This window comes from Carassius carassius, chromosome 8, assembly GCF_963082965.1.
Source record: "Carassius carassius chromosome 8, fCarCar2.1, whole genome shotgun sequence".
Classification (NCBI taxonomy): domain Eukaryota; kingdom Metazoa; phylum Chordata; class Actinopteri; order Cypriniformes; family Cyprinidae; genus Carassius; species Carassius carassius.
Genome location: NC_081762.1, coordinates 9,616,565 through 9,644,419, shown reverse-complemented (window position 1 = coordinate 9,644,419; position 27,855 = coordinate 9,616,565). Strand labels below are relative to the sequence as shown.

The window sequence follows — 27,855 nt, the reverse complement described above, 5'->3', positions numbered from 1 at the left end:
CCCCAAGATATAAATGCCTTCCCACTATCCCTGGCTGAGTTTGGTCTCTCTCCACTTTACTCCCTCTCTCTCTTATTCTGTCCACGTTCCTCGCTTGACCAGCTCCTGTTCCTAAACCACTAGCCCACATCTACTGCACTGCCACTTTCTGTTTCTGGTACCGTGAGCCCTACTCACAGACGCTAAGATGGAAGCCGTTAAGAAGAAGATGATGATGCTCAAACTGGATAAGGAGAACGCTCTGGACCAGGCCGAGCAAGCAGAGACCGACAGGAAAGCAGCTGAGGACAGAAGCAAACAGGTGAGGCGGAGGTGGAAAGGTCAAAGGTTGAGAAAACTAAAACTTATATTGACTAAATGGGACAGGTTGGAGATGCTTCATTTCAGTGCTGATGTTTAGAGGGAGCTTTTTAAATTGGGGGACCAAATGTTTAATAATTTAAGATGCGGTTTGAATGCTTAATGCACCACAGACCCACTTTTTTCATTCTGGACCAAAACCGATCTGAATATGAGACGAAGATCTAAGTCATTTTACAATATCTGCATTTGTTAAAGGCCTAGTCCACCCAAAAATGAACATTCCCAAACCTGTATGACCTTCGTTCTTCTGTGGAAACCAAAAGAAGATATATTGAATGTCCCATTGACTTCCTTGGTTACCAACATTCTTCAAAATATCTTCTTTTGTGCTCCACAGATGAAAGAAACCCATACTTGAGAGGAGTAAATTATGCCAGAACTTTCGCTTTTGATTGGACTATCTGAGTATATAATATATATAATGCACCTGGTCATTGCTGACAACTGCTTAAAACCCTTCTTGGAAAACAAGCGCCCAGCACCAAGGCTTGATATATGAAGTCTATGATACTGACCCCAGCACTTTGTAGCAATTGCAAGCCTGTGATCTGCCACTGAAAGAATGCAGGGCGGATAAACAGAGTCTTAGCGAGAGATGGAGAAGGGAGTTGGGGATAGGGCTGAGGATGTGTGAAAGTTTTGGGTTGCCTGTGAGGGTATTTATATTCACATTTAGACAAGTTATAGCTTTGGTAAGCTGCATATCTGAACTCATCACCTCAAGGGCAAAAAGACACTGGAAAGTGTTGCTATGTACCAGCTTGAGGCAGACGTGATGGGGGTACGAGGGTATGTGTGAAGTTGTATAATAGTGGATGATTTCATACCGGTAATATTTCTCTCCCCCTCTCTTTCTATAACCTCCACTCTCATATTTCCTTTCTTTCTTTCTTTCTCCCAGCATGAGGATGAGCTGATTCAGATGCAGAAGAAACTGAAGGGAACTGAAGATGAGTTGGATAAATACTCAGAGGCCCTGAAGGATGCCCAGGAGAAACTGGAGATATCTGAGAAGAAAGCTGCAGATGTGAGTGATTGATGATCCGAAAGCACCAAATCACACACAAACACTAATGCAACACTTAAACCTCCATTCCTCTCATTCTCTCCATTCACTCCTCCACAGCTGACACTGTCACTACCCCCTTTTTTGACAGCAATGTCATCTTGCCAGACTAACTTCCTCACATCAATGTTTTTTTTTTTTTCACAATTTTCACAATCTTTTTAGAGGCAGCATGAATGCAGTTCAATAATTGGCCTAAACCTATAGTATATTAAAAAACACTATACTGTATAAACAAAAAATAAACAATAAAAAATATATATTTCATTTATTTCACTTATGACAATGCACATAATGTGTTTACACAATGCCATATGACCAGTCAGGTTTCACAGTGAGCTAAGCTGTATGTGTTTGATTTACTAAAAAGAATCAACACATTAGAGTAATTCGTTTGAGAACAAATAGCTATACTAATAGCCTACAATGGTTGCGCTGTATGTTGTTCATTCACTCCATAAACGGTTCAGGAGAATCATTTGTGCAGAATCAGACAACACTGCTCTGTATGTTGTCGATTCACTAAAAAGAATCAGCTCGTAAGAGTCATTTGTTCAAGAACTGTACTACACTTGTAGCGCTGCATGTTGTTGATTCACTAAAAAGACCCGGCTCATTAGAGTCATTCGTTCAGGATTCGACTTGTAATTCAGAATTCAGTAGCAATGTTTTGGGGACACTAAATAAAGGAACTCTTTTATATTTCAAATGTGCTATTTTGTGGTATTCTGTCCACACTGGTAGACAAATGTACTTTGGAGAATCCTTAAGTGAATGTCATTTAGTCCCGGTAGGCAATTTTTATTTAATTTATTAATTTAATTTAATCTAATTTCATTTTATTTTTTAATTGAACTGGTTTATTCTGAATCCGAATAAGTTCTTGGTTCCCAACTTATCCATAACTCACACATGAGGGGACAAAACGTGTGGGTGATATTCTGCGCACTCTTGCCTGCAGGCCTCAGTGAGAAAATTACTACCTTGAGACAGCTGATTTAGCAGCAAGGGCTGTAAATCAGTGTTTGTGAGAGGAACACAATGAACAGAAGAATTAACACTCCAGGCTTGAACAGACTCTTATTAGAAGTTTAAAGCTTTGTGCATTTTTAGTATTGTTCTTCTGAAGTGTTTATGAAAAATACTAGCTTTTATCAACATCGACAATTTGCTAATGCTTTCATACATATACATCTCAAGAACTGATTCATTTCAATTAAGAAAAAGGCAACTCATTGTTAACCATTGTGTAACTTGACTCTTTCTTTGACTTCTAAACTAAGGCTGTGGCATCACGCTCAACTCTGTTACACCAAGTATGTCTATCTGTTGCCTGTCGCTGTCCCTTTGTTCTGGGCTCCGGATATATCCGGCACACCTGTTGTCATAAAATTCGGCCTTCAGAAGATGGACTGAATACCACAGGCTTTGAAGACTGTGTGTAAAAGAGAGAGAGGTAGTAAGATATTGTATTGTTTTATCTAGAATAAAAAAACAGTAAATGGAAAAAAAACACAGCTTAAATCTGTCCGTTGGCTAGATTTAGAGAGGTTAGGAGCACTTTACCAGTTTGTTTACCATCTAAACCAGCTGAACTCTAGCTTGACAGGCTAGGAGATCATCTCTGACCTCACAGAGAGAGGGGGAGCAGAAAAAGATTTCATGTCAGAACCATAAGGAGACATGCTGTAATATAACGTTGTCATACAAGTAGGATTTATTGTTTTGAATCTGGCAACCACTAATCAGACAAGCAGCATGAGAACAGCTCCAAACAGAGGGTGAGTGTGGGTTGCCTTCATTACAGCTGTTGCTTTGAAATCTATTTTCATCCAAACCTTATGCCAAAAATCTTTACCACCAAGCTATCACTATCTTGCTAACGTACACAGTTAAAAAGTGTTTTGCAATAAACCCAGTTGGATTAAGTGGTAATTTGGAGTCCAATTAGTCACTCATCATCATGCAGTGTGAGCTTGACAGACAGGCCGAGCAGACACAGTGATCCGGTTTCAATCTGGGGGTGTATCCTTTTAATAGAGCTATAGCATCCTACCAGTGTCCAGAGCAATCATGGTGACAATGTGAGAGGTTGAGGATAGATACAACCTTTGTGCAAAAATGTATGCATACATCCATAAATGTAGAACTGAAATACTAAGAACATTGCCACAGTTTCTTGGGCCTCCCAAATGCTTATGGAAATATGTGTCCAGCTGCTGCGGGTGGATGAGTGGGTCTTACCATGTTGATGTAAGTGAGCATGTGTTTATGTGAGTGTGTCTTGAGGTCAGAATGTCAAGCCTTGAGCCTCGTCACCTATAACCTTAAGTCAAAAGGCCATTACAGACACAAGTCTCAGTTTTTCTATCAGCCCAGACTAAAACACTCTCAGTAAGAGTTCAAATGCTCAGTTCTGTCACTTTTCATTTCTTATCACAGTAGATTAAATCTTAAACAACAACAAAAAAGTTGCCACACATTAGTTTCACAATAACATACTAGATGGTGCAACTGTTTTAACATTAATAAGAAAAGTTTCTTGAGAAAATCAGCATATCAGAATGATTTCTGAAGGATCATGTGACACAGAAGAGTAAAGTAACGATGCTGAAAATTCTGTTTTGCCATCATAAGAACATTAAAATGTCACATTTAAAATATATTCAAAGTATTACTGTTTTTACTGTATATTTTAATGAAATAAATGCAGCCTTGTTGAGCATAAGAGACTATTTCAAAATCTCCTGACCTCAAACTTTTAAACGTTTTCTCACTCCTTTATATATAGAAAATGAAAGACAAGCAGAATATCAAGCATACTGAAAAATAGTTTATGATCAAATGAGTGGAGGTTCATGCTGTGTCAATCCTGATCATCTAGCGCCATCATCTGGTGAAATGGGGGCAACATATGATAAAAAGTGCCTGTCCCACACTAGTGAAGGGAGGCGGGAGGGGTGAAACGGGAAATGATGACGCAACTTGATTTTGCGGTGCATTTCTAAAGCAGAATGATTCAGGATCAGTCAACATTCCTTTACCTTTAACACTGATCTGAGTAAACTGTTATTGTCTGTCAATATTAAAATTCTTTGAAGTAAGAATTACAATCAACATATAAAACCATAGCTTAGGGCATACTTTAAACAGTGTTCAGGACACAATGTACGGATATCAGAAAGATTGCACAGACAGACATGCAACATTACTATAGTCTTGTTCAGTTTTGCCCAAACATGTGACTTCAGCGTGTTCACTGGATTCTTTTTTATGACACTCATGTAATGCAGTGGGTAACTATAATGGAATCTTTCAATAGTCTGACATCTAAATCACAATGTCAGACTATTTGAATTAACAGAAAGATGCAGTTACGCATTGTTCAAATTTCTCAATTTCAATATCTATTCCTCAAAAGTTATTAAAAAAAAATAATAATAATAATAAAAAACATTTGTATTAGCTATCACACAACTTAACACAGTCCAACAATGCACAACACAAATAATCTATATATAATATCTATGGCAGGCCCATATACTAGAAATCTGCCAATATTTTTGCTACCAATGCTGGTTATTTTTGTTTATATATGCCGAAGAAATTGTGATTATTGATTTATCTCTACTTCTTTTAAACAAAAAGTAAAAAATGATTGAACTACAACCATACAAACAAAACATATAATATAAAAGTATTTAAATGTAATATCTGGTATTACATGTAATCATTAATGTTGTAATAATAATAATGATGATGATAATAATTATTACTATTATTATTATGGCATGAATGTTAGTTAAAAACTAAAATAGAAGTCAAACCATTTGGTCTGTTTCTATTACAGGCAAGCGAACAACAGATTTATCAATGTCCAAACTTGTGTTATCACTCCAGTGCGGCCTTCTGTCAGACATATTGACACATTAAAATATATGACTGTGGTTTTGTCATTTCTCTGAATCAGGGTTTGTTTGCTCAAGAGCACAGGAACTTACTTTGACTCTGACAATACACGTAATGACTAGTAAAGGATTTGTAACACTGCTTGTTCTCGTTTACAGCCAAAATATGCCAGACATTATTCAGCAGATGCTGATTCTGAAGTTTTACAGATGACACTTAAGACCAAAACACATTTTATTTGTCAGAGAAGCACCAAAATGTAATAATGAATCATTTCATTATGATATGGTACTAACTGATCGTGTTGACATTACTTTGCTTTATTAATTTGCATCGATTGTGTTAACATTAACCATTTTGGCTTGCTTAGTTGGGGTTTAAAGACATATAATATTCAGTAACGTCATTGATTTGACTGCACAGACGCTATTGGATATGAACAAAACTTGGACTGAACTGAGTTGAATGATGCCACTATTGTCTAGTTGCTTAAAAACGGAATCAAATTTGTTAGCAATTAACAAATTTTGTATCGTCAACTGATATTGAACCGAACTGAATCAACATTGAACTGACTCAAGCTGAATAACAACATTGTTGTATTTTATAGCTACTTTACAGCAGAATTTAGATTGGTCTTATACTTGAATTTAGCATCACTCATTATGTTACTTCACTTTTTAATACCTAAAGCTGTGTATTGAATAAATCACTATATAAATAAAGGTTTTTGTTTGTTTTTACATTTTAAACGTATACTTTTTAAAGTGATAAAGCATTTTAAGACAACTTATTTTAAATAATTTAAAGTTGTCACCCTAAGTAGGCCCGACCCCTACTGAGAACAACTGAGCTACCATGAATAAGAATCATTGCAAATCATGATTATTGAAGGTCATTCAAAAATATGAGTCACGAACTTAAGCTTATAATTTTTACCATATTAAAAAAATGAACTCAAATTCCTTCTCAAAATTCCTAACATCCTAATGATCACAATAGCGAGCTCATCCCTGGATTTTAAGGAGTGGCCTGGAATGCCAATGATTTATTCGCTGTACGTCATCTACCTGGCCAGGACACGTGTAAAACAAGGGTGGCTCTTCCGGAAGAATTACGCAGACCGCAGAAAAACCCCTGCTGACCGGAGATCAACCTTGGACCAGTTCCGCTAGGACCTGACTCTGCGCTGCCGCTGATCCAGGATCAGTTAACACCACATTTCTCAGTCCTTAAACCGTTGGGGACTGGGTGGGGTATCCGGAAGTGAGCCGAAAAAAAGGAAGAGTTCAGGCAACTGAGCAAATTGGGTGAAGAAAAAGCAAGGGGAGGGAAGAAAGACTTCATGACATTAAAAACCCATTCATTAATTCGAATGAGAAACCGAACGCCTGCTTGAACATCAAAAAGCTTAACACCTCTTTGCTCGCGCTAAATTCAGCCTCACAACCTCCTGGCCGAGATTATATATCTCGTTCCTGATTTTCTTTTTACAAAACACAATTATTTCTATCTAATAAAATACAAGGAAACCTCGGTCCAATCAAAGAGACGAGCGCGTGAAACATCTGATCCTCGCGTTACTTCACTCGCTCTGTGTTTGACTTGTTGGCGGGGCGTTGGTGCCTTCCTTGGACAGTTTTTTTTCTCTCCTTGTCTTCGCGGCTCGGTCCACTACACTGCTCGAGAGGAATCTGATTTATCTGTCCACACTACTCCTAAAGTAACACATTACAATGGCCGGATCCAACAGCATCGATGCAGTGAAGAGAAAGATCAAAGTTTTACAACAGCAGGCAGATGAGGCAGAAGAAAGGGCCGAGATTCTACAGAGACAGGTCGAAGAAGAGAAGCGTGCCAGGGAGCAGGTAAGTGTATCAATGTGTGTATCAATCAAGTGTATCAATCACCCCGATACATTTATTCACCTTAAATCGTCTCATTTCTCTACACAGTCGCTACGTTGTATCATATGCATTTGTGCAACACATCGTGCGTTTCTACTTTCACGACCAGATTCAACGCCCTGTACGAACAACATGTTTTTTTAACCATATTAAACTTATTCGATATCTAATAAACATTACGTATGCGCTAAGGGTGGTCCGTGACAACGATGTGCTTATTTTAAACCAACTAGTCTGAGAAGAGATGGGCTGGTTATTGCAAAACCTACAAGCTAATGCACAAATTGACTCGTCGTCTTCATTGAAGATTTTCGTTTGTAGGTTACCCGCGTTTACAGTTAATTAAAGAAATGCAAAACCTAGAGATATATTGACGTATAGCAATGCAAATATCGTGCGAAGACATGTCACTTTGCGTTCTTAGATGTGCTAACCTCAAATGTTTTTTAGCTCATCCTCTTAGTCTCACACTGTTTGCTGGATTTTTACTGGTGAGGCCTAAAGGAAGTAACAAAATAGTTTCCGCTGAATCACTCATTCTTGTCTGGTTCTGTTTAGAACCATTAATTTGTGTAATTCTGTGATAAATAGTGCTTTGCGTCATCTGTACGTTATCATTCGAGCACGTTAACTGGTTCATCAGGTGCTCATCTTGGGACTTTGAGTTGTTCACATATATTGGGCTGTGTTGGTAGCCTATTTTTACATTTGGCTACTTTTGTGAGTTTTAATTGAATTAGACACTCGCCTGTCTGGGTTGGATGTTTTTTTTTGTTTTACGTCGCTTATCACTCAACCGTGTGATCCGTCTCATTGGCATTCAGTGAGATGAACTCAGCCCGCAGACTTTAGATTCCTCAGTCCTTATTAGGAGCGAAACTCCAGTGTTTGTTAGTGGTGTCGTCATAACCGGAAGTTGTGCACGAGCGCTGTCTCTCAGCTGACGAGGGGCGGGCCGCGCGACTGTTAACCTGATTTTGCGCCTCGGGACCACAGAGTAAAATCGTCAGTGGTTTTAGACTGTCGATGTTTCTGTATAAACCATGTAAATCTTCAGTATTTTTATTAAATGTTAATTAATTTCTATAAACTTGTAGAAGTGCCCCTCCTTATTCAGTCGTTCTAATGAATGAAACAATTGCTTCCCATACAAAAAAGATTTGTAGTTTCTGACAATACTAATAGCCATTTCAGATATTGCTGCTAGAATTAAACTGATAACCTTGTAATTAATTCAGTCTGAAGAGATTTTGACGTGTTTTAAAGAGTCTAGGTACATATTAACTTGGTAAGGCTGGAGCCCCAAGAGGCCTCGGTACGCTCAAAAGTCAAAAGCCCATTCCCATGATGTTTTTGGTTGTTATATGGTTGCTAGGGTCTGGCTAGGAAGGTGCAATGGTGTTGTGAATGACTGCTTATTGGAGTCAAAAAAGCCCACCACTATGTCTCTTTTCCGTCCACTGGTTGAACATTAGAAAGTCATAGCACACATTTCTTCAGTAAGCAACTTGTTTTAATGTGAGTGATGTTACATCAGCCAAGTATGGTGACCCATACTCAGAATTTGTGCTCTGCATTTAACCCATCCAAAGTGCACACACACAACAGTGAACACACACACACACTGTGAACACACACCCGGAGCAGTAGGCAGCCATTTATGCTGCGGTGCCTGGGGAGCAGCTGGGGGTTCGATGCATTGCTCAAGGGCACCTAAGTCATGGTATTGCCAGCCCGAGACTCAAACCCACAACCCTAGGTTTAGGAGTCAAACTCTCTAACCATTAGGCCACGACTTAAACCAGCATTCATGTCCATAACTCAAAGAGTGTGACATGTTCCATGATAAAATTATGTTTGGAACAATTATTTGAGTAATCCCTATCCTTAGTCAGAGCATTGTTTATAGTGCCGCCTTGCTTAAACAATTTTAGTCACTCTACACACTCATCACAAAATAATTGCCCATTGCAAACATAGTGGTGATCTGCTTAAGCAGAAGCTCCCAGATGATTCCACCACATGACATTTTTCCATTGCCTCATTGGTTCCAGTTTCCAGTTTTGACTCCACGTTTGTCGCCAAGTCGTCTTGGTTCTTAGATTATCCCGGTGTTTCCTCATCTTCCTGTTTCTTATCTCGTATCACGCTCCCCGAGTGGCCCTTGGAGTTCAGTGGAATAGTGTATCTGTACTAATCTCCTGTCGTTTTGTCATGTTTGCATTGTAGGCTGAGGCAGAGGTGGCTTCTCTGAACAGGCGTATCCAGCTCGTTGAGGAAGAGTTGGATCGTGCTCAGGAGAGACTGGCCACAGCCCTGCAGAAGCTGGAGGAAGCGGAGAAGGCCGCAGATGAGAGCGAGAGGTAAGTGTGCCCTAGTCAGGCATACGCATTCAGAGTGATGTATCTTCATTCTTCCCACCCTAACTTGCCCTATTTTCGCTTAATTCTCTCCCTCTATGGAATAGAGGGATGAAGGTGATTGAGAACAGGGCTCTGAAGGATGAGGAGAAGATGGAGCTCCAGGAGATCCAACTCAAGGAGGCCAAGCACATTGCTGAGGAGGCCGACCGCAAATATGAGGAGGTAATTTAACCAGTGTTATTATAAACGTTTTATTAATATTTGAATTTATTTATTTTAATTTTTTTGCAGTTATTTTTAAGGTTTTTATTTGATATTATTTTTAATTTAATTAATGAAAAAAAAAAATTCTGGTTTAGTCATTGGCATTTTAACCCAAGCGTTACTTCAGTTGCCAAGGCAAAAATTCTATATTTTCTTTTCTTCATCTAATAATTTATATTACTATAATTTTTTAATTAATAATTATTATCAGCTTTATTAAAATTCACAGAAACCTCTTTGATAGCTAATTTAACTACACCATATTCCTCAGTTAGATTTAATATTGCATAAAGTTAACGTTCAAAGTTATGACAAAATATTGACAATGAATTATTAATGTGTTACAGGTGGCTCGTAAGCTGGTGATCGTTGAGGGAGAGTTGGAGCGTACAGAGGAGAGAGCAGAGCTTGCTGAGAGGTTAATTTCAGATTCAAAATCAAAATATACATAATCAAACACATTTATTTTAAGTACAGACCACACATACTGTCCTCCTTTAGCTCATATTTTTTTCTTAGTGTCCATTTAGTCCTATAAAAACTCAAATTCATTGTTCTCTCAGCGTGAGAAAATGCCTCATTTTGCATGACAATTGGAATGCTCTATCATAACCATAATCCTTCTTTGTGTATGTGAGCGAGGGAGAGTGTGTGTGTGTGTGTGTGTGTGAGTGAATTCATTGGCTTGACTCCATCCCCTCAAATTCATATGCCCCCCTCCCTTCTCATTTGTGTTTGGGCATGTGTGACCTTTGACCTGACATACCTTCCCCTCCCCACTCAAACTAACAGCCATGTCAAGCAGATGGAGGAGGAGCTGAGAGGTCTTGACCAGACACTGAAGTCTCTGCAGGCCTCAGATGAGAAGGTATATATATATATATATATATATACTAGTTGCAAAATTCTGTGTTTAAATGTATTGGATGTTATGTGGCCACTTATGTGTTTGTTGGAGACGTGGGATGCACAGACAATTGGGAGAAGTTGCTTTCTAGCTGGATCTGGATTTTGAATACTTAAATGAAAGTGAGCAAGTGAACTAGCAAGGAACAAGAAGAGTAAAAAACAGGACTCCTCCCTCCAGCACTGGCCGTTTTTAAATCTTGTGCTTCTACTGTTTTACCTGGTTCATCTTTCCACCCTATCCATCCATCTTTCCACCTTCCTTCCACTCATCTAACCATCCACTTCAAGATATCATTCTTGCTTAAACTGCATGAGTAGTTTCCTTGATAGTGGAATGATTTGCATGTAACACGCTTCAGTCGCTGTGCGTTTTTATGTCTTCTCTGCCTAAAGCCAAAACCTATGTGTCCATGTTCCAAAACAAACTGCTCAGAACAGCTCATGACAGCTTTCAGTTTTAGAATCACACTAGTTTTGCTTCCTTGACACACAAACTCTGCACACATCACCACACAGTATCAAATAAACTGAGGGTTACTAGATGTTCCATATGTGCAATAGGTCCAAAACCAAGCACTTTTGGCAAAGGAAGACAACACAAATACACTTACAAACTTAAAAGAAATAATTTATCCAAAAATGTAAATTATTTACTCATGTTGTTTGAAACGCTTAGGATTCTACTGTGTAACTAAGCAGATAGTTTGCAGATTTTCCTGTTTTTCATATGATGATGTGGGCTTTCAAGCTCCAAAAATGACAAGTACTACAAAAGTTGTTTATGCCATGTGCACTATATTCCTTGAAACAAATTATACATACACCAGCCATTCAGGGACCGCATTTAAATGATTTAGCTCAAAGTCAACATAAAAAAAAAAAAAACCTCTCCACGAAGGATGCATTTATTTAATCAAATCTTTTGTCATTTTTAGAGCTCATAAATCTTTCATTTTATGCTCATGTGCAAGCAGGGCTGCAAAATATCATATTTTTGTGTTTTCAGATGAAAGGAAGTGATATTAGTTTTAAATGACATGAGTTCAAGTACTATTTTTAAGTGAACTTTCCCTCCCAGCCAATCATTTAAGGCCTCTCTTCTGCTGTTCATGTGTTTAACATCTCTATTACTCAGTCACTGCTGGTGGCTTGTCTTCATGTCTTCCCTTTGCCCTGTGCCCCTTTCTTTTCTGCTTCCTTCAAAATCAAAACGGCTGCTCTGTATATAGCAAATGCGCTGAGCTGGAGGAGGAGCTGAAAAATGTCACCAACAATCTTAAGAGTTTGGAGGCCCAGGCTGAGAAGGTAGGGAGTGTGTGTGTGTGTGTTTCCTTCTGCACAATCTCTGACTGGTTGCAGTGTTCATGTTGTTGGTTTTTTTTTTTTTTTTGTTTTTTGTTTTTTTTAACCCTCTAAGGCCCTCTGATTCAATCCCCACAAATGTTCCTTGCAAATTGCCTTCCAGACAATCAAATATAAGCTTCCTAATTACCAAACCAGTGATCTAACTGGTCATGTGAGCATAACACGAACGCTCTCATTTACAAATGACATTTTGCCTGGTGTATGGCCGTATATCATCATCTGAAGCAAAAGGCCACATATGTCGGACCAGATTACAGCGGTAGACCATTACATCAAGAAAAAGCTGTAATTGGACACTGGGATACAGTGAAGACCCCCTCTCGCTTTCCATGCCAATATCACCTTTAGAGATGCCTGAAGCATTGTTGCATAATGAAATGAAGTGTCACCATTTTGGTTTCTTACAGAATCAAGCACAACCGGTCTCTGATGTCTTTAGACTAATAAAGCAGAAGTGACACTAATGAATGCTGTGTTGCATGAGACCACTTATGACAGAGAAACGCCCGTTCATTTGCATGTGATTCTGCAGCATGCTGTGTGTTACAGTACAGAAGAATTTTTGATGGAATCCTATTATTTGATCTCATTTATTTCCCTAATCAAATCTGTTGTTTGATGCACATCAGAGTTTGCATAAGTAATGGTGTTTGTTAAACTATTAAAAGTCCACAGTCTATAGAAAGTCTACTACCCCACCCTCCAATAAGTACTTTAAAAAAAAAAATGTATACTGTTATAACTGTATTCTTGATTAATACTTTTTAAAATCACTTTGTGTAAAATTGACTGAATAGTATGGATATTAAATACCAGGCATTATTGGGTATCACCCATAGCATTTTAATAAAAATTCTAAATATATTTAAAGGATTATCATCTTTTGTGTGTGTGTGTGTAATATATGTGACATGCACTATGCAAGTCTCTCCACCTTGAATTCTGAATCCTGGCTGGTTTTCCCTTTTTTATCATATCTGGTGTTTTGTTGGTGTTGCTGCTGCATTCCTGCGCACATGTCCTGATCTGTTTAAAGCTCTGGCAGCACACAGCGGCAATCTCAGCCATCATGTCACAAGCCTTGCAGAACAACAGCAGGCTAGGACTCAGCCAGCCTGCATAGAAATTTCCCTTAAAAAAAGGGAGAAAAACATGCCTCGTAATGTCAAAACAGGCAGCTGTGTTACTTTTCGCTTTAAGAGCTGTTGTAGAAACGTCAGTGTTAAAGTGTCAAGAAATCGGTTGTCTGTTTGAAGGATGCCAAACCCAAGATACAGAAATCGCTGTGTGTGTGTATGCGCGCATGCTGTGTTATAAAATTCTCAGAAGACCCCACCCCAACTTATTCTCCTCTTTTTCCCTACAGTATTCCCAGAAGGAAGACAAGTATGAGGAAGAAATCAAGATCCTCACTGATAAGCTGAAGGAGGTGAGAATTTCACATGAAGGTTTGGTTTCTATTAGGGCTGTCAAAGTTAATGTTAACTTGTGTACTAAATGTCTATAGTTATTTACTATATCTGTCCTCATAACTAGTTTATGTGGTTCAGTGACTGGCCAAACTCGTTGAAACCTTTCCATCAGCACCAGTACAGATGTCCACGTACACTAATCCTATAATCTTATATCAGTAAATGGAGAAATGAGTTACTAGGGCTTCCTCATTAAGTCACTTTGCTTGCAAACATGTTACATTTACATGTACACCGTTAGCAGATGTTTTTATCAAAAGCAAAGAGGAACAAAAGCAATTCAAAGAGCCAACAATATTTGAAATATCCAATGCTAGGTAAGATTTGACCTAGGTTAAACCAAGTGTAATTTCAGTAACCTTAGTTGCATGGAATTATTATCTTTTTTTTTTTTAACAAAATGGGTATTGTCTTAAAAAAAATTCTCACTCTCAGGAGTAAAATTTAAAGGCAGTACTTAACAGAATCGGGAAAATTGCTTTTCCAAGTTTCTATCTGCCATTGTTTAACAGACTGGTAGTCCTTCCCTATAATTGTAGGGTGTGTTGCGTCCACTTGAGACACTCTTCTCCATTATGAAATGTAACATTTTCTCTTTAGAATTGTTAGATGGATTGTCATGTTTCTTATACATTTTCAGTAGGTTTTATTTTGATTTGTTATGCAGAGTTTTGCTCATGTATTTCTCTGCTAGGCTGAGACCCGTGCTGAGTTTGCCGAGAGGTCTGTGGCCAAACTGGAGAAAACCATTGATGATTTGGAAGGTATGATTGTCATTCTCTAACACTTTCCTTCTATTAGGATTCCATATGATCTTTTTATTTTTTACACTGGTCATACTCTGTTCATAGTGTTATCTCCCTGTCCCCGTCCTGTCTGCTTTGACGTTCATAATCTTTATTTGCTGTTTTTTTCCTAGTTTCTTTTTTTTTTTCTTTCATACTCTCTCACTCGTCTGACTTCTTCCGTCCTCTTTCTTTCCGTGTGTGAACAGATGAGCTTTACGCTCAGAAACTCAAGTATAAGGCCATTAGTGAGGAGCTGGATCATGCCCTCAACGACATGACCTCTATGTAAATACAGGCTTGTGCATGTGTGTGAAGCTCTGCTACTTACGGTTTGCTTTTGCAAGGTCAGCGAGTTTTGCTGCAATGGCGGATTTTGAGTCTCGTGGCTGAATTGGTAACCTAACCTTGAGCTTCATAATCTCAGATAGTATACTTTAACTATATAGTATAAAGCTCAGCCACAAAGAGTTAATAGTTGACAGGAGCCATCGTTTAAAGTTTCTTTTGCGTTGAGTTTGCGTGAATGATGTCATAACTTGGGCAATAACTTGAGTGTGATTCTAACTCATGTGCACGTCAAGTAACTAATATGCAAACAGTTTTAAGTGGTTTCATATTTAAATACAGATAAAGGGGACATTTCTCCATCCTCCATTAAACAGGCTGATTTTGCTGTGCCTTTAAGAGACTTAATACCCACTCCTTCCATGTTTCTGAATACTTAAAAGTGTTGATATGTAAACATGGGTGGTCATGTTAATTTACTAATAGTTCTGACCTCGTAACCATGCAGTGTTATGAACGGCCCATTTCATGGCTTGCTTTCTATAAATAGGCGTTTTGGATCATGGATGTCCTGTTGCAGACCTGAACAACTCTGTTTTCCACGATATGTCCCTTTTATGGCTCATGTTAAGAATACTAAGAATTTTTAACCGCAAATTGGTGTTTTGAGAGGTGTTTTTAAGAGCTTTGGCTTTTATTGATGTAAGAATTGACATTTGTTAACACTTGCATGTTCGGTTTGCAGCTTTCCTTATTCTGAAATGTAGAATTATTGTCATGAGGTGTTCACCGTTGGTGTCTGTTTACAGATAAAGAGTTTCTGGACTGTTCTGCAGCTGACTGTGACTTCAAGAAATTCTTCTTCCTCTTCTCTGACTGTCCATATTTGTTGCTTACTACTTCTCTGGTCTCCTGTGTACACTTGTTTCCGTGCGTTTTTCTATGCGCTCGTGTCTGTTGTTTCAGATTCTCTATTTAAGCCCCGTTCTGTTTCTGAATTCCTGTTCTTTAGGTATTCATTTTCTGCCCCCGACATCTTCCTCTTATGTCTGTTCTCATCTGATCTCTTATCTACTCTATTCTCCATTCCATTTAGAGACTTGTTGTTTGTTTCTCTCTCTTGTGACCCTTGCTGTATTTTTCATGCCTTGTTGTGTCCATGTTTATTGAAAGAAGGAAAAAAAGCTCTGCTCTTTTTTTTGAATGTCTGCTTGTCTCTATTTATTGCAATGGGCTGGTGATGGGCAATCAACAGTTTACCAGTTTTGGATTGCACATGAATAATATCTTGTGGTTGAAAGATAGAAGCATGAAAAAATATCTTTCACTAATTCTGATTAATCATGAGTTTGAGCTATGGGTAATAATATCACTGGTGATCTATTTGAAGGTCTGGAGAAAAAAAATTCAAAAAGAGATTGTGTACAAATCAGGGCTTAAAGAAATGTTTTTTTTTTTTTTTTTTAATTGGTTCACTAAAAGCAGAATCGATATTTTAACGTATCTGTTCCTGCGTTCCTCTGATATTATTAGCGTTCCGAAACCGTATCAGGTGGAAGAAATACCGGTAAATAACGTTATTTTGAAAAAAAACAATGTTCTTTGCCTATAATTTGCCTACATAATACATAATAATAAAGTACAGCGTTTTCTTTACTCAAAAAGAAAAGGAAAAAATAGAGATCTAACTTTAGCAAATAACACACTAAATCCAATACAGCATCATCTTTTCTGGATTTTGGCCAAATGTAAGCTACCAAAAACGTCTATCAACACTTTAAAGACATCAAAGTGTTTTTATGACATTTAAAAATGTTTGTTGCATTGTTTAAAAAAAAAATAAAAAAACAGACTGCCTTTTGAGAGTGAAAAAAAAAAAAAAGATCTTAAGTTGCAGCTCACGTCGCATTTTATTAGCCCTATTACTTTCCGAAATAATGAAGGCTAAAATGCCTGTAGTCTAAAGCAAAATGTTTACAAACATTATTAAAACGGTTATTAGTTTTTCTCCAAAACAAATCCTCTAAAGTTTAGGCTATAAAAACCTCAATACAAAAACAAATTAATTTAAGGTGAAGCTGCCTACATTTCTCATTCGGCACTAACCCAAATGTTTCCATGTTCCCGACGTATCTGGATGCTAAAATATTATTTTTATATATATATATATATATATATTATACACATACAGTAAGGCACGGTCACGCTGAGCGCAACATTTTGTACAACGGAGCAGTGTAACTTTTTTTATTTGTTTCTTTAACTCCATTTTATTTTAATAATGAACAGGCTTTAATATAGCAAAATTATGTTGTGTCGCTGTGATGGTCATATCAAAGCTGGTTGGTTATACAAAAGCAAGACATTACTCAAAGCTGTCAAGCTTTTGCAAAATAATTAAAACTGTAAAGCTTTTGCAAAATTAAGAAAACTACTCTGTGCTGTTTCGTTTTTCTTTCAGAAAACTTTGGAACGTGTGACAATGAACCGTAATTTAGCACATCGTTTCGTTAATCTGTCAATATGATTTGAGTGAAATATATTTAGTGTATATGCCTATATTCCTTTTTATGTAAGCCTATGGTCTTTCGCTTTTCTCCATTCACAGAAGCGCTGGCTGCAGGTCTGTTTGAACTGTGGAATTCATCTCACACTATCCTCAGATAAACTCTAAGGGTGACTTATCTATGATGAGTTCACAGCTGAGCGACATTTCACTCGTTGGCTTCAGCATTACATTTGCATATGCCGTACTATTGGAATTTGTGATTGGTTGACAGCAAATTTCAAATATTAAATGGAATGATAAAATGACGTTATTAACTGGTTAATGGCCATTTCAAATTTTCGATTCTGTTCGGAACTTCAAATTTTGATTTCAATTTTGTTTGTCTGGTTCTGTACCTGTCAAAATTTCTGAGCTCTGAGTTCAGAGCCCTGGTACAAATGCACAACATATTTGAGCCAACTGGAGGAAGTTCTTAAATAAGTTATGCTTCATATTTGTAATATTTAACACTTTATGCATTTTTTTCTTGTAATGGGTTTCACCTAATGAGACGTTACACAAACTAATGTTAAAGAATTAGTTCACCCAAAAATTTAATTCTGTCATTATTTACTCACCTTCATGTCGTTTCAAACCTGTAAGACCTTAATTCATCTTCAAACACAAATTAAGATATTTATGAATTCTGAGAGCTCCCGTAGACCGCAAGGATCCTAACACGATCAAGGCTCAGAAATATAGCAACAAATAAAACAAAAATAACGACTTCATTCAACAATTAGTCTCCTCCGCATCACCCTATAGCGCCATTTTGGAGAATGTCACATACGTAAACAATGTATGCTGTTCTGTGTAAGCAGCACTGTATGTGAATATTGTTTACATTGTTTATGCTTTGATCTGAATATAAACAACATTCGCATACATGCGTTGCATACATTGTTTAACATTCTGTGGATACTCTCTACAACGGCACTACAGGGTAACACGGAGGAGACGACTTGTTGAATAAAGTCGTTATTTTTGTTTTTGTGCACAAAAAGTGTTCTCATAGCTTTGTAAAATTACGGTTGAACCACTGATGTCACATGGATTTTTAACCGTGTCCTTACTATGTTTCTGAGCCTTGATCGTGTAAGGATCCTTGTGTCAGAGACCTCCTGGAATGCATCAAAAATGTTCAGTTGTGTTCTGAAGATGAACGAAGGTCTTCTGGACGACATGAGGGTGAGTAATTAATGACAGAATTTTTGGTTAAACTATCCCTTTAAATACAATCTGCTAATTTTGCACTAGGGGCATTAAGGTAAAAATCCATAAAGATACTTTGAGTTCTAGTGGTGCCATTTATTTTAATAACAGAGTTAACTGTCAGAAATTCCCTTTCATTTGACTGGCTGGCCTCCCTTTTTTTTTTGTAAAACAGAAGGGGGCTAGAAAAGCAGATGTAGTGGTTTTATAGATAGTTAGAAATGGAAGCCAGCTGGCAAAATGGCTGAACAGCTGTCAGCACATGTGAGAAGGTTAGATAATTCAAACAACAGCAATGTGATTTTTTTATCAAGGTATGAAATGAATACATTAAGGAATATTTTAGCTATTCACAAAAAAAACCCCAGTGGCCTTGTAGCAAGCTACTGAAAAACATGTCCTTGTCTTTCTGAGGTCTGAATAGATGACCTGATGCCAGAAAGCAAAATTAAAAGGCTCTAGTTCAGCTGCAAGTTCTCTGAAAATTGGTTTATCGTTTCGTTCTGTTTACCCCGGTGCTGTGGTGAAAGCAAAGCATTGACATGCCAGTGTTGTGCAATTTTAACACTGTGGGATACAAAACCAACTTATTTGAGATGAATGTTATATACAATATCTATCGCCATAAATTTGAATCTTTTCACAAGTAGTATTTATTAAAGGTTAACTGTTGTGCAAATATAATGCTGATACAGAGGATTTGTAAAGGTAGCTTAACATTGTATATAAATGTATCCAGTTATGGTCTCAAAATGCTCTATAATTTTCAAAAAATATAATTTATAACCTAATATGGTTGCCTTAAAAACCATCTATAATGGTTCATTAAAGAACCAATGAAGTCTTAACTTTTCTAATAAACCACATACAGTGTTAAAATACAATCTGATTTAGCAGTTCTTAATTTATTGCTGTCTTTCGGGGGATTTTTATTATATTTTCCATTGCAGAGAAACTGAGAGATGCTAAAGAGGAGAACGTCAAGATCCATGCCACTTTGGACCAGACCCTGAGCGAGCTCAATAGTTTCTAAGGAAGACCTGGAGCAGGAAAAAAGCCCCCTCTTTCCTTCCTGACACCCTCATCTCATTTGGTTTCTTTGTCTCTTCACATCTGATTCTTCTGTTTTTCAGATCCCTTTTTCTTTTTTTCTTTTCCTACTGCAAACCAGCAAAAATGTGGTGCCTCTCTGTTTCAAAAGTACTTTCATCTTTCTGGAGCACTTACGCTTCACTGCTCATCTCCTCAGAAAATCCCAAGTGATTTCAGGAAGAATCTACTATGGTATTACTAGTGTCAAGTGTCAAATTTTATATGCTAACCCTAGGGTTGCTCTTTGTTGTTTTGGTCCTTGACCAGAGCTTTACAATTCTGGCAAGTTTTTTCCACACATCAGCCAAAACCATCAATTATTTTTCATTCTACTGGAGGCTGATTTACATAACATTTTGTGCCATAAAGCCTTCTTAGCAGTCAGCTTGGCTTTAGATCCATTTTCCCCTGTTGCTGGTCTTGTTGGTGGCTGATCCACTGCTCTCCTCTAACCTCTTCACACTCTTCATCCTTCACAAGTGTCTGCTGCCTGTTTGTCGGTGTCACAGGTTGTGGTACCAAAACCACATCATGTGGTCTTGTAACAGTATGTACAACCATGCCGCGAGGACCTTTTTGTTTTTTATTAAAAGCATTTGCTTCCATTTGGAGTTTGAGTAATATATGCGTTATTTGTTTGGGTTTAATCCCCCTGCATTTTAACACAAATTTACTTTTGCAAACCACTATTTGATATCCTGCACTGTTATGGGCTTATGGTGGACCTCTTTTGAGCAGAGCATGCCAGAGAAAGTAAAGGTTTCTTCAGGACGGGCTGTTTTGTTCTTCAGTTTGTTTTATTTGCTTTAAAGAGCCATATACTACCCAGGGAAGAAAGGTTAAAGATTTTTTTTTTAATTATTATTATTATTTTCTGTGAGTTTAAAGCAGTGGCACTGCCAGATTCAAAAGGTCTAAAAGCCGTGCAGATCTAAATATGTATTATGAACACAGTAAATGGGAGAGAAATGTAACACTTTATAGTATAAAGATTAATAGGGGTGAACACATAGTTTTAACTGGAAAAAAAGCCCACAATGATGTGTAATCACTTTGTTACTGTCTGTATCTTGTGATGCGATACCTAAATTCTTTTTTAAAATAAAGACCATGATTTTTACTGTCACTGAACCCCTGTGTTTTTCAGGATCTGGGTCTCTTCTGGTTTCCTTGCAAATGCAGATGCAGATTATTTCCATTTTATATAGCAATATGTTGAGTGGTTTCTAGAAATAAAGACTCCGAAATGCATTCTCAAACAATCACTGATATTTTTTTAGAGACAAATATCACAATTTCGAGATGGACATCAGTACTGTTTATTCGTCATGGGGAAAATGCTAGTTTCAGCTTTCAGTTTTTAGTCCTATACATACGGGTCATTTAAATTTTAGCAAAAATTAACATTTTAGATATTTTTTTTTAAATATTTAAAACATTCTGAAATGATTAGGATTAGACATGTAAGACCCTACTGTACTTGGATTCAGTAGTTTAATCATTTTAAATAATGCAAACGGTGTGTGTGCGCACTAATGATCAAATGTTTGGGTCAGTAAGATGATTTATTTTAATCCTCAAAAAATCCTCTGCAAATATATTAATCTATTTTAAACATTGTTAATGAGATGTTACTTAAGCACCAAATATATATTAAAATGATCATGTGACACTAAAGACTGAAATTACATTAAAATAGAATAGCCAACAGTTATTTTAAATCAATACTCATTTCAAAAACTGTAAAATGTCTTCCTGACCCCAACTTTTGTTCGATGTGTGTACATTTCTTATATTGGTAAACATAGTGAATAGTCTGTATATTTAGGCTAAATGAGTGTTGTGCATGAGTGAATTCAGTAGTGCAGTCTAGAAGAGTGCGTCGTTCTCTGATTTCCAAAGGCGGCTCTTGCCCCCAAACAGACAGGGAAGTTTATGGTTGGCCTTCATCACCACAGCAACTGTGCAGGAATCTGCTTTCCTAATGGCTTCGCACCAGGGTGGGTAATCGACTGGCTGCTTTCCACTAGAGGACAGTAAAGAACAATGAGCTTCAACATCAGCTGCTGACCTGCATGCATGTAGTGACTCGTGAAACTCACAGTTCACAGCAGCCCACTCCAAACGGCTCGAAACACACACACTGGAAGCATTCATCATTTATCCAGACATCCCCAATATCAAATACACGGCCGTTGTGTTCACAGCTGGCTGCAGCAAAATGGTGATCATTAACACTTTAGGTCACACATCATATTTAGCCCAACCTGTACTGTATTGTGTTGTCCAGTTTACCTTTTGAGTTGAAGTAGCATTCTCCACTGCTGGATACTACATCACAGAGTTGGAGGATGCTGAGCACGCAAAACACAGCTAGAAAAACGTTCATCTCGTTTGGCTGCATGTCTAGAAGAACAAAATGGAGCGTATATGAGATCTATTTATTCTCAGCCGTTTGAATTATTGGATTCAGGTACTGTGAGCTACTAGTGATATTTTGTTTTTAAAAAATGCTTCAAAAATAGTTATAAGCCGATTTAAATGATAGGATACTGCAAGTTTGGTGTTAGGAGATTGATAGGAGGTGATTTTAATACTTTTAAAAATACAATTTTGTATTTATTCAAATGCAGTACAAAATGGATGATTACATGGCATTAATTTAACTAAACTTTAACATTAACTAAAAGTTTGGCTTTGTTCCTGTTATCCCATATATATCATGTCACCATTGTTACATGGTGGATAAAAGTATCATTTATTCCATACAAAATATGTACAAGACAACATTTAACAAAGTGAGAGAATTATTTTTTAATTTATTCCTATTTATCATTTCGTCTTTTTCTTGTCCTTTTTTAACGTTTTGCATAATAATGTCTTCGGAAATTTGATTATCCTTGTAGTGTCACATTGACACTTTTAGCATCATATAAAAAGAAAGCCAAATCAGTATCTTACCTTTGAGGATTCTTCCCTTTCCCCTCTTTTCTTGTTTCCGTCCTCTGTTCTCTGTCTGGAAATGTGTTCATGTGTTCCACTGATGCTCTGTCACACAGCAGCTTTATATACCTGCATCTCTCTCCTCTCGTCTTCACCTCTCCCCCGCTGTCTTTTATGTTTATCCTCACTCTGTTCCTTCTCTCTTTTCTTTCTTTCTGTGCACACAGAATGTTTTACTGCTGATAAGATGGGTGAATTTTTTTTAGTTTTTTTTTATTCTTTTCTATTAACCAATATTATATTATATTCATTTTTAAAACCATAACTGAAAAAAAGAGATTAAATTGGCTTCAGGAACTGCAAAACATTTGATATATTTATTAATGTAACTCATATTATATGTACAACTGCACTTGCCAAACAATGTAATAATGTAATATTTTAGAACCATGGCTGCCAACATTGCACATTTCACGGATGTATGTCTTATTATATTCTATTATATTTTTTATATTATATTTTTTTCTAACTATAATTGCAAAAAAAAAAAAAAAAAAAGGTTGGTTTAAGCCATGCATATTTGTACTATGGAAGACTGCACTGGTTAATTGTCTTTTAGATATTGCTTTTTCAGTGGTTACATAATTGTAACAAAGGTGTCTGTTTCTGGTTTATACTAACCTCATACATTGCCTTTTCAGAGGTCGGAGGTCACATTAGAACTCTTAGATGCTGATGATATTTGACTTGATATTGGAGAGGTCACTTGGTGGATTGTGTTTAATCATCAGGGTTGACGTCACTGTCTGAGTCTGCATGTGTGTGTTAACCAGCATCTGTACACACAGTATTTGCTGCATGCACAAAGATAACATGCTGCTGTGTGTTCCATACACATGCACACACATGCTAACATGCCTGCAGAGTATTTGACGTCATTGATCGCTCTCGCAACCTCTGTGTGTCTGATTGAATGTATTTTTTTGTCATTCATTAGTGAATATGGAAATCTTTCTGGATGTGTTCTGAAGACAAGATTGTGTTCGTTCAATTGCCTTTCATTGTCTGTCTTGTCTCAATATTTACAGCACTGCTAATGCAAACACACCTGCTGCACAGTGTTGTTGTACACACACATTCATTCTAACCTCTCTTGCTACAAAGTTTTTCTGCAAATTATAAACATAATATATTACAGTTTTAGACAAATGTGCAGAATAAAATTTTATTTGTTCTTCAAACAGAACCTAAAAAGGGGTGATGAATTGTTTTGGAACTAAGAATAATTTAATGAAGTACACTACCTTTCAAAATATTAATACTTTCACAAACAACTACAAGTTATTTTAAAAATCTGTTACAAATTTGAATGCTCTGTTCTGTTGCACGGTATTAAAAAACTGAATTATGTTTTAAGCAGTCAGTCACATCTTTCCTATAGTTCCCACATTGCTCTCAGTAAGGTTTAGTTTGGTTTGAAGACAGCTAAGGTAAGTGCCTTCAAAACTGATTTTATTTATAATGAAAAATCCGTTTGTGCATATCTTTTTAAAAAAATGTTGCATTTGGAAGAGTTTATACTTTATGTTGGCAAACTATCACAGTACAGTTCAGTACAAATCGAAACTAAATATTATCTAATATTCATAACATATAAAAATGTGTATTAAATAAATTCAATGCACACAGACTGAAGTAGTCTAAAGGTGCGTTCCATTCGACAGGGTCCCTACACAGTGTTCACTGCTCCCTACCCCCTGAGCACGGTATATCAGTTGAAGTGGACTTCACTGACAATAATCGCTCATTTGGAACGCCCTGCAAACGTCATCAAAGAAAGTCAACGATGGGGTCGCGCAGATTATGATATAACATAAATATATAGGACTACATTAATATTTTAATTTTTATTTACAATCACATTTAAAATATATACACTATACAATAAAAAAGAAAAAACATTGAGTACTATATAATGAAAAATGTATGTTTATTATACACTTTAATTGACTATTGCTGCTATTACTTGACTATTAACAGAATTGAAGCCCTGCTGTAACTGTCATGCAAATATGAAAATAAACTTGTATTTGGTTAACTGTGTGTATATATATATATATATATATATATATATATATATATATATATGTGTGTGTGTGTGTGTGTGTGTGTGTTTTTAATAAATGGTCATATAATTGCATAGCGGGCTCGTGCGCCTTCTTCCCACACACAGCCGTATAGTAAAGGGGTAAATAAAGTAATATAAAGAAAAATGGCAGAGCCTCATCTGCTTCTAGTCGCTTTTACATTATCATACCTTTTTACAATCCGTAATGAATATGAACGAAGACAGCGAAGACGGCCGTTCTGACTGGTGATGACGTGCTGCGCGCAATGACAGTTGGGAGATAATCGCTCTCCACTTCCTGTGAAGTGATGTATCGATGTTCCCTTATTCCCTGTGCCGTGCGCAGTGCCCTTCGAACTGAACATTTTCGCTCCCTTCAGATTGGAATCTCACTTAAGATGGCGGAATACCCTGTGAAGTCCACTTCGCAGTACACGTACGGTCGAATGGAACGCACCTTAAGTCTTTGATTCTTTTAATTGTGATGATTTTGGCACACATTTAACAAAAACCCACCAATTCACTATCTCAACAAATTTGAATACTTCAGAAGACCAATAAAAAAAAACATTTTTAATGAATTGTTGGCCTTCTGGAAAGTATGTTAATTTACTGTGCATGTACTCAGTACTTGGTAGGGGCTCCTTTTGCTTTAATTACTGCCTCAATTCGGCGTGGCATGGATGTGATTAGTTTGTGGCACTGCTGAGGTGGTATGGAAGCCCAGGTTTCTTTGACAGTGGCCTTCAGCTCATCTACATTTTTTACTATAAATACTACTAATCAACAAGTAGGCTTTTTGCTCATTTAAGCCCTAAGTCATGAAATATAATTTAATGTTATTGATTATGTTCACAGCTAATTGGTGTTTTTAGGCATGATTCACAGTAGAGTGACTGCAGCCCCTGTTGGGAAGAGTATATGTAGAGAGTTGAAATGTTTTAGGGATATTTCTTTTTATAATGTCACATTTAGTATTTTTTCACACCGTCAAAAAGGGGCTTTAGGAGTGAAAATGTATGTTAGCATGTAAAATTGTAGCGGACTTCATTTCTCACCAAAAAGAACCACACGACACCACTGGCTTCGGGGGACCACGTCTGCAGTTTATTAAAAGACAGGACAGGGATTAACGGCACACAAAAACACTCTCTGTTCTTTGTTCTGTCTCGCTCAAGTACAAAGCTGTTCTTACCATTTCTAACAATAAACTTACTACATACAGTGTCTTGTTTCACTTATTCATTCACTCATTTCACTTATTCATTCAACACATGTATTAGACAACATATACAATACAACCTTAGACAAAGTCAATAAGGTAAATATATTCTCAATATAATATAATATTCAATATAAATATATTTCTACACACATACAATTTCATACTTTACAAAAAGAAGAAAAAATTATTTCAATCTAACATTACAATGACATTTGATCGTTTAGTGGTTATTTTGTAACAATTACATACCTGCAGTTTATTAAAAGACAGGACAGGGATTAACGGCACACAAAAACACTCTCTGTTCTTTGTTCTGTGAGAGTTGCGAGAAGAGAGAGAAAAGTGAACCTCTGTCCCCATTAATACTGTAACCGCAGCTGATTAATAACGACTCAAAGATGATACATAGCTACAAATACACAACTGAAAACATTAAATGACAATATACTTTAGACAAGTTTAACTGCATGACATTTTAAGAACATAATCCACTTTTATTATTTTATTTAAGAACCAAAATTATCAGAAAAATACCGCCAATAAAAATGGCGCGGGCGGTAACTTGAATCAACTCATTAACAGCTCATTAACACAAAACTCACAATATACTGAAAAATACCGCCAAACGAACAGATTATTTGACTCAATCCAGCATCTAAACATGTCATCCACTGATATCAACCACAATTTTAACTCAATCTCATATATTTTAACTCCTTGTCACAGAGCACATTTGCAACAGTGTTGCCAGATTGGAAATGCCCAAGTATCGTACCAGAAGTTCAAAATTATCGTATTTGGAAGAAAATTATCGTACACGAGTCAAAAGAGTTATTTATCTATTCTAAACCAACAACATTTCCACACGACCTGCAAATTACCACAATAGATAACAAGGCGTATTGTTGGACGGAAGCAGTGAGACAAAATACTGTCCCATTATTTTCAGTGACTGTTTCCGGTGTGGCGCATATTAAAACATATTTAAATGATTTTTAACACTTGCTTTGTCGCATCCAGTGAAGAAGGAATTTAGCTATTTCTGCGTGGTGCAGTTAAAGAGTAATGTAGCCAGGTTTAATAATGAGAAGCCCTATTTAGCTGTCTGACCCAGCCATGTAAGGGTTAACTTTAATTTTGTATCTTTGATGGACTTGTAAGTGAGCCAATGGGTGAATTTTATGAGGCACTGAACTAACCAATCAGCTGCCAGCTAGGCTCCGTTACAGTTACGCCTCTAGTTTTGCGTCACTGCACGTTCTTTTGGCGCTTGCACTTGAGCATAGGAGGCTGCGTTATCTGCTTGAGTGTAAACGAAAGCTGTGCCTGAATCCACTGTTGTCATGGAGCTAAAGGCAGTGAATTCCGTTAAAATGGTCAGGTTTTGGTAAGAGTTGGGAACATCGTGCAGAGATCCTTTCCGTGGAGTGATACAGATCCAGACGTTCCAGACGTTCTTCCAGAGACTCATTGATTCCCAGTCCAGGTGGCTGGGTGGCGAGCCAATCGTGTTTGACAACGAATCAAATCGCTTTAGACGAACTGCCCGGATCATCCTCTTCATCTTTGTTGTGGTAGGACAAACACTAACTCAAACAAAAAAAAGAAAAAAGGGCCCCAACGGTGAAACTGAACTCTTGTCAACCAAGGCAAGTTGAACCGAGGACGAACTGAGCTCAAAGATACTGAAAAGGAGGGTTTTGTTTTGTTTACGTGCGCACTTTATTTTTTTTGTTTGTTATTTTTCATAAATGTGTTTTCTTTCTTTGTATGTATGTTCCACCCTGTGAATTTAATACAGGTTATCTAAACTTTCATTCTGGTGTGGCATTTTTTTCCATATTGATATTCAATTCTCAGGCTCTTAACAATTTAGCATCTTCTGATTCTGGTCCAAATCATATTCATGATAGCCTCTACGACTACTTAGACTATTAAACCTATGTACATTATTTCTACTACTTCGTAATAAGGGTTACATTATTGGCGAGCCAGCCAGGAGCCAGAGACATTGAA

At 37.1% G+C, this 27,855-nt stretch overlaps 1 protein-coding gene across 8 annotated transcripts; it reads left to right on the top strand.

Annotated features, from left to right (window-relative positions):
• Positions 1-33: 33 nt before the first annotated feature.
• LOC132145198 (tropomyosin alpha-3 chain) lies at positions 34-20,669 on the top strand. Of its 8 annotated transcripts, none has more exons than XM_059556018.1 (10): positions 34-301; positions 1,265-1,390; positions 9,475-9,608; positions 9,713-9,830; positions 10,220-10,290; positions 12,011-12,086; positions 13,513-13,575; positions 14,313-14,382; positions 14,613-14,691; positions 15,501-15,891. In XM_059556018.1, the coding sequence occupies exons 1-10, from the start codon at positions 188-190 to the stop codon at positions 15,502-15,504; spliced, it is 855 nt and encodes a 284-aa protein (XP_059412001.1). In that variant the 5' UTR covers positions 34-187; the 3' UTR covers positions 15,505-15,891. The 8 variants fall into 8 exon arrangements, with proteins under 8 accessions (XP_059412001.1, XP_059411999.1, XP_059412000.1 ...); XM_059556016.1 differs by lacking the exon at positions 12,011-12,086 and adding an exon at positions 10,665-10,740 and having other exon boundaries at positions 37-301; XM_059556017.1 differs by lacking the exons at positions 14,613-14,691; positions 15,501-15,891 and adding an exon at positions 19,402-20,669 and having other exon boundaries at positions 37-301.
• Positions 20,670-27,855: the final 7,186 nt, after the last annotated feature.